Source organism: Danio rerio, chromosome 11 (genome assembly GCF_049306965.1).
Source record: "Danio rerio strain Tuebingen ecotype United States chromosome 11, GRCz12tu, whole genome shotgun sequence".
NCBI lineage: Eukaryota > Metazoa > Chordata > Actinopteri > Cypriniformes > Danionidae > Danio > Danio rerio.
In genome coordinates, this window is record NC_133186.1 from 32,979,934 (window position 1) to 32,991,970 (window position 12,037).

General features: G+C 34.4%; 2 protein-coding genes across 4 annotated transcripts in view; both read left to right on the forward strand.

Annotated features, from left to right (window-relative positions):
• The first annotated feature begins 1,379 nt into the window (after positions 1-1,379).
• wdr83os (WD repeat domain 83 opposite strand) lies at positions 1,380-4,806 on the forward strand. Its single transcript, NM_200716.1, has 4 exons — positions 1,380-1,489; positions 2,029-2,134; positions 2,262-2,359; positions 4,462-4,806. Exons 1-4 carry the CDS (start codon positions 1,440-1,442, stop codon positions 4,526-4,528), a joined length of 321 nt encoding a protein of 106 aa, NP_957010.1. The 5' UTR covers positions 1,380-1,439; the 3' UTR covers positions 4,529-4,806.
• A 1,883-nt stretch (positions 4,807-6,689) lies between these two features.
• Positions 6,690-12,037, forward strand: part of cacna1ab (calcium channel, voltage-dependent, P/Q type, alpha 1A subunit, b) — a 277,483-nt gene continuing 272,135 nt past the window's right edge. For all 3 annotated transcript variants that reach the window (XR_012386850.1, XM_073916059.1, XM_073916060.1), the window contains exon 1: positions 6,690-7,035. The gene's annotated coding sequence lies outside the window, so the exon portion shown is untranslated. The remainder of the gene's footprint in view (positions 7,036-12,037) is intronic.

The window sequence follows — 12,037 nt, forward strand, 5'->3', positions numbered from 1 at the left end:
AAAAACATTCAAATGTAAATTAATTTTGTACCATGAAATATAATGTATGCTGTACATACTTTTGATAATATGATATACTTTTGATAATTCAGAATTTTACTGCAGTAACTAAAATGATACAGTGTGTTTATTATTATTTACTTGTAGCATGTGACAATTTTTGGGGCGGCACGGTGGCTCAGTGGTTAGCCCTGCCGCCTCACAGCAAAAAGGTTGCTGGTTTGAGTCCCGGCTGGGCCAGTTGGCATGTCTGTGAGGAGTTTGCATGTTCTCCTCTTGTTCGTGTGGGTTTCCTCCAGGTGCTCCGATTTCAAATCAAAGACATGCTATATTGGTGAACTGAATTGTCAATCATTGTTGTGATTTTGGTGCATTATGCATTTACTCTTACTATGACAAAGTTAAATTTCAAATGCAGTGCACATACAATACACTTTAATTCTTAAGTGATTTTTAAAAATAATTTGGTGTTTTTTTAATTATTTTATTTGTTTTAATTTTTATTTTTATTATTTACATTTTTATTTGTATTTAATTATTTTACTGGTACTACTCGGTTTCTATAAACAGTATTAATTTTAATAATATGAGCTAGATATTATTTTGTTACACTTTTCAATTATTATTTTAATATTAATAAATATGATTATTTTATTGCACTATTACAATTTTTACAATTTTCCACATACCTATAATTATACAATGAAGCTACAGAGTGTCAATACTTCTTGCACTTAACATAAATTTTTGTGCATGATTAATTCATTCTTACAATTAATTTTGAATCATATGAAATGCAGAATGTAGAATTTAACACATCTTGAATGTATAATTCTAAATGGCTTTGTTAGACTGCATTTGTAGCACTTAATAGTTTAACTATATTTGGCCAGTTGCAAAAACACAACCACCATGTTAATATTTGACCAAAGGCAGAGTTAACCCTTGAAAAAAAATGAAAGCTTACTCATTATTTCCCCACCCTCGAGGGTTTTTAAACCATTATGAGTTTCATTCTTCTGTTAAACCTAAATGAAGATATTTTGAAGAAAGCCGAAAACCTGTAACCAAAGTAGGAAAAACAAAAAAGTCTGATCAGCTAGCCGTTAATAGTATAGCCCTATTCAGTCTTACCTTTTGGATTCAAACTAAAGTGATGAACATTTTTTAAAACTAACGATACAAAATTCCGGTCTTGAAGAAATTTAAGACGACAAAATGTGATATTACTTAATAAACACTATAAAATACATGACATTATTAATACACAGTCGTCGTTTATACTCAAAGACTCCTCATCGACAGGGGACGCTAAGAATCCACACATCTTTGAACGCAGCGGAATTGAGCGTAGTAGAGTTTTACATGTCAGCTGTTGGCTGACGTGCTGCTCCTAAGCCTCTCAAATTAGTTTTAAAATTGATAAGTTTTAAAAAAATATGACCGTGAACAACATGGCAGATCCAAGACGACAGAATAAGATTTTTCGGTGAGTATTTTATCAGTTTTTCACACCGCTTGAGTGATTGCGATGAGCGTTTTTATTGACTGTCGTTAGCATCACTGTTAGCAACAGAGCTAATGATTAGACGAGATTAAACCAGCTTTTCTGTTTTAAGTAACGTTATAGTATATACGGCAATATTCAGTTTAGGATCATATGTTAAATATAAATTGGATATATTTGACAGTTTTTTTATTGTTGATGGTTTAATCACATTTTAATTTTAAAATTTACTACAAATATGGTTACTATTGTTGACGGTTGCAAGGCAATGGTTCATTTGTGATTACCATTACCACCAGGTTTAACTACAGAAAAAAAAAAAAAACTTTTATTTGAAGTAAACCCATGGATGATCACTCTTGGACATATGTCTTTCTTATTTTTTTATTTAACCTTGTTCAACCTAAGTATATTTGTATTGTTTTCTTTGATTAACTCTTGTAAAATCTGTATTTTTTATTAGTATAAATTTGATACATCAAATGACAGTCTAATTAAAATGCATTGTGTTCACTTTACAGCTACAAGCCTCCCAACACCGAATCAAACCCCACACTGGAAGATCCTACACCAGATTACATGAACCTGCTCGGCATGATCTTCAGTATGTGTGGTCTGATGCTCAAGGTGACCACATCTACTGTTTTTACTGTCAATACTGCTTTTTACTTCATGCGTTTCTTGTTGTTTATGACTAAAACATGAGTAGATTGGTCTCTAGCTATTTAAATTGTGTTGAATTTGTGTTTTGCAGCTTAAATGGTGTGCGTGGATTGCAGTTTATTGCTCATTCATCAGTTTTGCCAATTCACGAAGCTCTGAAGACACTAAACAGATGATGAGCAGCTTCATGTAAGTTTGTTTGCTTTAATTTAAGGGGTAGTTCACCCATATATGACAATTTCTTATTAGTTACCCAGAGGCCATTTAAGATATAGGTTTCTTTTTGTCTTCAGTAGAATATTACAGAAGATTTTTAGCTGAAAATGTGATTGTTTGAAATTTATAGTATCAAGTCAACCGCAACCTGGGGTCCGTTCTTCGCACGTGGATTATTAGTTTGCTTGATTTGGTTATTGACGATTTGACATGATCCAGGATCATTTCGTTCTTCAAAATTCATCCAGTTCTGGTAGCTCAAACCTGCTAGGGAGCAGCTTTAATTCATATAAACAGGTTTAGATCGGGTCATTTCAACCAAAGGAGATACTGAAAATACGAAACGAATGCTAATATTTTTTTACATTAGTAGTTATATACACTTGGGAAAATAGTAAATAGTTTAAAATATTATATATACATATTTATGTGTATGTGTGTATATATATATATATATATATATATATATATATATATATATATATATATATATATATATATATATATATATATATATATATATATATATATATATATGGTTTAAAAATATACACATAAAACTTGTGCACTCTGAACTCTGAAATAAAAGTACAAATACTGTTATGGGTTGGTTTTCCCCAAGGGGTTCAAAGAGAATTTATTAATAGGGACTATTTAGATTGACATACTATTTTTAAGTACCAGCTTTAGTACAATTTGTGTATGATAATAGACGCACAATATTCTGCAGGTTTTTTTTTTTTTTTTTTAAAGGAATAATAATTTATGCAGTCATGCACGTTTTTACAGCTGATATGATGGTGATTTGATGCTTCGCAAAATTTCCAGACACCTTTACCAATATCAAAATACTTTTTAATGCAATATAAATTTAAACAGCCAGTTATTCCTTACGCCGATTAAGAGATTTTAATAGGCCTAGGTTACTACAATAAAGAAAATCTGCTCTAAATGTAAAACTAAATAAATTGCTAAATGGTCTTGACACATGAAAGAGTAAAGCCTGCAGCCCACAACAAAAGAGTAAAGTTATTGCGTATCATATTTAACTAACCATTTACTATGAATTTCATGTAATTTTGCTCACATGGATAATTAAATATTAATCAAATGATTGCGCTACTGTCAGCCTATGGTTGTATTGCGGATCATGATTTCGAGAATCAATAGATCTGTCCTTCACAACATGTGCAGCTATCTCAGATCAGTTCATCCAGACATTTTAATCTGATATGCGAACTTGTTTAAAGAACAAAATTAGACGAAAATTAGAGATCAGGTATCAAGATTAAAAGATCCAGGATATGTCAAATAAACTTAGAACATTTAAGCAAGGTACGAAGAACAGACCCCAGGGCTTTGAGAGTCAAAAAATGTCAAATAAAGAAATATAATACTTTTTGTGGTTTTGATACATTGAGGTCGCATGATGATCAGTCTATGCTAGATTTATTATTAATTATGTAATTATAATTATTTTGTAAATAATCAGTTTCTTTCATTTGTTTTACTTTTAAGATCTCAGTGTATCACCAGGTGCCACATTTATTTTTATTTTTTCTGCCTTTGTTTTTGGACTCTCAAAAAACCAATAACCTTTGGCATTTAAGCATTTTTTTAAAAAGATAGTTCACCAAGAAAATTAAAATGATCTCACCATTTATTCACCCAGGTGTGATTTAAAGCTATATGGGTTTATTCAAAGAAGATATTTTGAAGAATGTTCGCTTCTGGCACCCATTTGACTTCCATAGTAATTTTTCTTTCTACAATGAAAGTCTAATAGGTGCTAAAAGTGAACACTCTTCAAAATATCTCCCTTTTGTTTTCAACAGAAGACAGAAACTGAAATAGGTTTAGAAAAAGTGAAGGGTGAGTAAATAAAATAATAATTTTTCGGTAAACTATCCCTTTACATTTAGAATAAACTGTCCCTTTAATATTCGTTTTGAATAATTACTCTGTAATCTGAAACGGTGTTTTTGTCAAAATGTAATTTTATTTACCCGAAGATATTCTTAAATGTAATGCGTTTGGACTATTATGCCAAATTCAACATACGTTTGTTTCTCCAGGCTGTCCATTTCGGCGGTCGTGATGTCTTATTTGCAGAACCCACAGCCCATGTCACCACCGTGGTAACAAATAATCCAGAACGCAGTCAGCATCTCAGCAGGAACGGTATGAGAACCAGCTGATCCTCCCACTGTCCTTCTGGGACGCATGGACTACACTCATCAGCCCAGCTGGCCAATCAGAAGCTGACAAAATGACCGTTGGAGCTCCTGTTTGGCCATTTCAAGTTTTCTTCTGTGTATACCAGTTATTATATGTATGTAAATGACCACACCATGCTAAAATATTCATATCCTGTGAAAAATTTTGAGAAATAAATGACCGTTTTTATGCACTGCTTCAAATATTTCTTTGTGGCTGTTGTTTTTTCACACATTTATTTATATATATATATATATATATATATATATATATATATATATATATATATATATATATATATATATATATATATATATATATATATATATATATATATATATATATATACACACATACACATACACATCCACACACACACGCACACACACACACAAGTTAGTTCTAATTAGGTCACTTTGATGTGCAAAACTAGAGTTTGATGTTAATTTATTCGTCTTGCTGCTGCTGCTGCTTCTGACTTTATATTTGGACATAAGTGTAAATAAACTTTTTAATCCTGAAAGATTGAGTTTTTTAAGTAAGAAAGATGTGCTGTGAGACATGAATATGCAGCACTGTACAGACGTGCCAGATTCATTCCTTTCAGTTTGTCCAAGATGGATTTTGCACAAGCCTGGATGGTTTAATGAGCAACTGGCAACTCTTTGTATGCATTTCTTTTTTTCATTAACTGAAGTGAAGTGTGTTATTTATAGACTTATGATTTTATAAAATTAGGGTTGATTCTTTAAGAAGATCTTGAATATGTATGTTTGATAGTGAAAAAGAAAACATTTGTATGTGTATAGCCTATTTTGCCACTAGGTGGAAACATTTGATCTGAAGTTCTGAATATTTATGGCAATGCCAGAAATCTAGGCCTATTATATGACTCCTCATCTAGTGTTTTCTGATGATAAATTCATATTTTTAGTAAATGCAGTGTCTTCAACTAATCAAGTTCTCACACATTTGATGGATGAATTTGGCATGCTAAAGGATTAATATCATGAGGATTAATGTTATGATCATAGGAACAGTAATGTTTAGAAATTGCTGAGTGAAATTCCAGAGGCTTCATAAATAAATATAGCCATATAATGATGTATCAAATATGTGTTTGGGCACTGACAAAATAAAGCATTTAAAATTAATCAAATTAAACCATATATAATTTACTTTTATTTTAGTAAATATGTCTTGTCTTTAATATGTTTGGTTTAATTATTGCATTTGCAATAGTTTGATGCAATTTCTTATGACCAACAACTGGCCTATTCAATGTAAATGAGGATCAAAACGGACTAATAATAAGATGTTGCGTCAGCATTTTATCATCATTAAACAATTGTTTCTTTCCTCATAAGACTTTTTCTTCTCATCTAATAACTCTTGTTGGCAAATTCAGAATACCTATTCATCATTTGATTTACTTGATAAGAACTCGGTACATCATAAGGTGCCACGTGTTATTTTTTGTTCTGCCTCAAAGTACCAATAACCTTTGGCATTTAGGCATAAACAATTTTAAATAGATAGTTCACCCCAAAAAATGAATACTACCTCATAATTTATTCTCCTTGCTGTGGTTTAAAGCTGGTTAGGTTTCTTTTCTTGATTACAAAGATAGTTTGAAGAATGTTCATTTCTGGCACCCATTTGACTTCAATAGTAGGACGAAAAATGACTATGAAAGCCAGCATCCAGCATTCTTCAAAACATCTGTTTTCAACAGAAGGAAGAAACTCAAATAGGTTTTGCACAAGGATGAGCAAATGATGAAAGAATGATTTGTTTGAGTGAACTGTCCCTTTAATATCAGTTTGAATAAATAGTTTTGACATTTAATATAGCTATTATAGTCATAAAGAATTACATCGAATCAAACTCAGAATTCCTATTTTGTTAAACCAATCCATAAATTAAAGCGGATGTATTTTGTAATTGTGGATTACGTTTTATCAAGGTGAGGTGATTGTTTCTCTTATGTTAATAGAAACATTTCAATAACTATACAGTCCCTGGTCCACCGCGCAGTAGCAGTGAAAGCGCGTAGTTTTATCCGCGCGACACTCAGCTCTCCGTTCAGTACAGTCACGTCTCCGGTGCGCGCGCGCGGTGCAAGTGTATGCAGGTCTCGCGCCACGCAGAGTCGTTTCAGGAGGACAGCCTTCATTTCTACATCTGACAAGACTCAACGATTACACTAAGGTGGAAAACCCACACAAAGTATCCGTTTTGTCAACAAAAATACTTAAAGACAGAATGTTCCGAGCCTGAAGATGGATATGACCTGCCGCTCTGAGTCAACGGACGTCCGACCATTCAGTTTGTGGAGTTTTATTGCTAGTTTAGTCAGTTATATACTACAGGTGAACCGGACGGGTCCAGATTCCGGGATCTTCTCCGAGAAAACACAAGCCTCTCGGGTGGTGAGTTCACTGCAGTAGCCTATCTATGTTCACCATCGTTTAAACAGTGTTTACATCAATAGCCTGAAGCTCTGTTTATATAAAATATTATTTAGTTATGCAATTTACATAGTCGTATACTTTTGTAGCATCTATCTATCTATCTATCTATCTATCTATCTATCTATCTATCTATCTATCTATCTATCTATCTATCTATCTATCTATCTATCTATCTATCTATCTATCTATCTATCTATCTATCTATCTATCTATCTATCTATCTACTCAAATTAACCATGGTTTATTATTGTTAAAGTGTAGTAGGCTAATCATGTTTGTTGTGGCATTGATTTGTTTAACCACAAATTTACTGCAAAACGTTTCAACTATAGATAATGTAGTAAAACCATGGTGAATTTGTGGTTACCATGATTTATATAAAATAACCATATTTTCTGGTTTATTGTAATACAAGTGTGGTTTCATTGTCTGTCTGTCTGTTTGTCTGTCTGTCTGTCTGTCTGTCTGTTTGTCTGTCTGTCTGTCTGTTTGTTTGTCTGTCACTCAATCTGTCTTTCTGTTTGTCTGTTGGTAAACCTGTACCTGCAATATCTGTGACATAAGAGAAGAATATATTTACACTTTGCTTTTTGTTTGGCTGAAATGTTGCATTTGGTCACGTACAATGGTAATACTCTTATATTTCCCTTAAGTACTTTTGAAACCCATTTAAGTACTTGGAACATGTCAAAGTGCTGCTGTTTTGTTACCTGATATATTCAAAACACCATGGTATCACATTGGTTCTGTTTTGGGTCATTTTTAACACAATGTTGTACATGTCAGATGATCCGCTGCTAGTCTTTTGCTGTTCTCAGTGTGATGGCACACAGCCTGAGCTATTTATCATAATGTGTTCACTCAGCAGATAACATATTATTTATGCTCTGAAGGGTACTAAATGCAGCAAATCATTTTATTGTTTGTTCAAACGTTTTCCTCTCACTTCTATGTAACATTACACTTGTCAGCAGACGAACTAGCTGAGACTCTGAATTTCACCAGCAGTTTCTGATTACAGTTCACTAAATGTATTTTTTTAATATGCAGCCATATGAAAATGCCACACTGCAGAGAGGCATTGAGATCAATCCAGAAAGCCACCCTTGAGTTTGACATTTGACATTTTGTTGATGCCCATTATTTTTACGGGTAAGTTTGTGTGGTTTTGGAGAACTTTGCAAATGTCACCCAAATTGCGTGTGCTCATACACACCCACACAATAGTGAGGCTGTCTGTGGGTTGGTGCAAAGGAGATCCAACCCACACAAATGGCCACTTGCTGGAACACACAATGATGAAAATGAAATCATCCAGAATTGGGTCTTACTACCTTTTGTGCCTGTGCTTATGCCTTACCTTCTCATTACGGAGAGATTTATGGTGTTGTCGCTTTAGAAAACAAAGCAAAGAGGGATTCTTTTGTCTCGTCCAGGAAGCAGCCAATGCATCAAACTCTTTAAATAAGGAAACCTGAATGAAAAATGCAAAAGCATGAACGTCACAATGCTGTCAGGCTCCAAGGAAGGGGCATAAAAGTGTGTGAAGGCTTAAAAATAATTAGTTCACACGAAAATAAAAATTTGCTGTAAATTCAATCACCCTCAACCTATCCAAGAAGGTGACGACTTTTATCTCTAGTAGAACATTATACACTTATGGGCCACTTTATTAGGTACACCGGTCCAACTGTTTGGTAACAAATTTCTTATCAGCAAATGCATTTTAACCTTGAGGCGGATTGGCTTCAGCAGCAGAAGACCACACTGGGGGTCACTCCTGTCAGCTAAGAACAGGAAACTGAGGCTACAATTTGCTCAGGCTCACCAAAATTTAACAACAGAAGATTGGAAAAACATTGCCTGATGAGTCTTGATTTCTGCTGTGACATTCGTATGGTAGGGTCAGAATTTGACGTCAGCTACATGAAAGCATGGATCTACCCTGCCTGTTTCAACAGTTCAGGTTGGTGGTGGTGGTGTAATGATATTTTCTTGGCACACTTTGCGCCCATAGTTCCAACTGAGCATTGTGTCAATGCCACAGCCTATCTGAGTATTGTTGCTGATCATGTCCATCCCTTTATGACCACAGTTCTCTGATGGCTACTTCAGCAGGATAACGTGCATGTCATAAAGTGCTAATCCTCTCAGACTGGTTGCTTGAACATGACAATGAGTTCACTGTTCTCAAATGGCGTCCACAGTCACCAGAACTCAATCCAATAGAGCACCTTTGGGATGTGGTGGAATGGGAGATTCACATCATGAATGTGCAGCCGACAAATCTGCAGCAACTACGTGATGCTATCATGTCAATATGGGCCAAAATCTCTAGGGAATATTTCCAGTACCTTGTTGAATCTATATGCCATGAAGGATTAAGGCAGTTCTGAAGGAAAAAGGGGGTCCAACCCGGTACTAGTAAGGTGTACCTAATAAAGTGTCTGGTAAGTGTAGTAGTAATGCAAAAATAGCAGGGTTTTTATCATCCTATGCAGGGCTGCACAATATTGGAAAAAAACGACATTGCAAAATTTAGTTTTTCTGCAATATATATTGCAACATGAATACAATTTCAGCAGATATCTTAAATAGCTTAATTTGGGAAGAAATGATTAACTTAGATTGATTGGGGTGATTTTGTAAGGGTGTGAATCATTTATAAAAAATAATAAACAAATTGCAAGCAAATATTAATATGTTTGCTTAAAAGCATAAATATTATTATTATTATAGAACAACAAAAAAGTGAATAAAACAGTGATTTATGGTTTCCATGGAGTCAAACTCTAACTGTAAAACTGTCAAACAGTATTCAGGTGCATAAATTGAATAATACAATGTAAAATAACACTAGTTAGTCTTCTTTGTATTAATTCAGTAAAATTGTTGTTCACTAAGTTACAAATGTACGTTTTTGTGCCTGAATCCTTTAAACTCTCTTGAAATGCCTTTAAAACACATGCAAATGATAAAAGTTTCACTGTTATGGTTATACTTTGCAATGACTCCACAAATCTCATGTGTTTTCAACTGTTGTGCTGATCAACTAAAATCCCAGCTCAAAATTGCATATGCTGCAATGTGACTATTGCGAACTCACGTTGCGATATCAATGCTGAAACAATATATTGTGCAGCCCTAATCCTATGTACATTTTAAAGCATTACATGAGAAAATGAGTGATAAAAACGCCAAATAACAAATAAAAGTTTTTACACTCGCTTTAGATGGTTTTGGACATTTGCGAAAAAGGGCTAATGCGAATAGTTAGCGATGGAAATGCATTTGCTGAATAAACTCTGACATATCAAAAACTAAACCCACTAATCAGAGTTGTTGCTAGATCAGATATGGTTGCGGCTGGAAGTTAAAAAAATGCTTTATATTATTTATTAAGTTTCCCATTAAATGTATTTTATTAATGTCTACCCCTACCCCAGCCATAAACCCAACTGTCACAGTACTATAAAAATATTAATTATTGTTATACAGTGTCATAAAAAATACTGCTATATTGATGTGCATATCGCACTTCCAGTCGGCCGTGTATCCTATCTAGACTTTATCACTAATCAGCCTTGTCTATTATGCTTGCTTTGTTTACTGTTGTTGGTTACTAGGTTACCAATACTGCAGTCAGCTGCTCTAACAACGTAATGGAAATGCACCCAATTCACATTGCTTCACGTTAGAATGGAAACTTGACTAATGGCTTCTGGCAGCACTTTAAAAGTCAAAAATAAATAAATGAAATGTTGGCCTATTTTCAGACACCCATAAAATTTTCACAGACAGCCCAAATGTAGCCTTGTTTTAAGCAAGAGATCTATGTTTAGAAGTCAATTAAACACAAAATTGCTTGGTGGCATTTTTTAAACATTAAACGAGAGATAAAACAGCACTTTAAAACTGTGAATTAAAGGTAATTACAGTGCATCCGGAAAGTATTCATAACGCTTCACTTTTCCACATTTGTTTTGTACAGCTCTGTTCCAAAATTTATTAAATTAAATTATTTTTTTCAAAATTCCACACACATTACCCCATAATGACAATGAGAAGAAAGATTTTTTGAAATTGTTGCAAATTTTTTAAAAAGCTGAAAAATCACATGTATATAAGTATTCACAGTCTTTGCCGTGAAGCTTTAAATTGAGCTCAGGTACATTCTGTTTCCTCTGATCATTCTTGAGATGTTTCAGCAGCTTAATTGGAGTTCACCTGTGGCAAATTCAGTTGACTGGACATGATTTGAAAAGGCATACACCTGTCTATATAAAAACCCAGGGTTGATAGTGCATGTCAAAGCACAAACCAAGCATGAAGACAATGGAACTGGCTGTAGACTTCCGAGACAGGAATGTCAAGAGGCACAAAGCTGGGGAAGGTTACAGAAAAATTTCTGCTGCTCCAGTTTCAGTTTGCACAGTGGCCTCCATCATCTGTAAGTGGAAGATGTTTGGAATCCCCAGGGCTCTTCCTAGAGCTGGCCGGTCATCTAAGCTGAGTGATCAGGGCAGAAGAGCCTTAGTCAGGGAGGTAATCAATAACCCGATGGTCACTCTGTCTGAGCTACAGCGTTCTTCTGTGGAAAGAAGAGAAGCTTAAAAAGGGACAACCATCTGTGCAGCAATGCACCAATCAGGCCTGTATAGTAGAGTGGCCAGACAGAAGCCACTCCCCACCTGGAATTTGCCAGAAGGCATCTGAAGGACTCTCAGACCATAAGAAACAAAATTCTCTGGTCTGATGAGACTAAAATTCAACTCTTTGGAGTGAATGCCAGGCGTTACGTTCGGAGAAAACCAGGCACCACGCATTCCCAGGTTAATACCATCCTTACAGTAAAGCATAGTGGTGGCAGCATCATGCTGTGGGGATGTTCTTCAGCAGCAGGAACTGAAAGACTTGTCAGGATAGAGGGAAAGATGAATGCAGCAATGTACAGAGACAT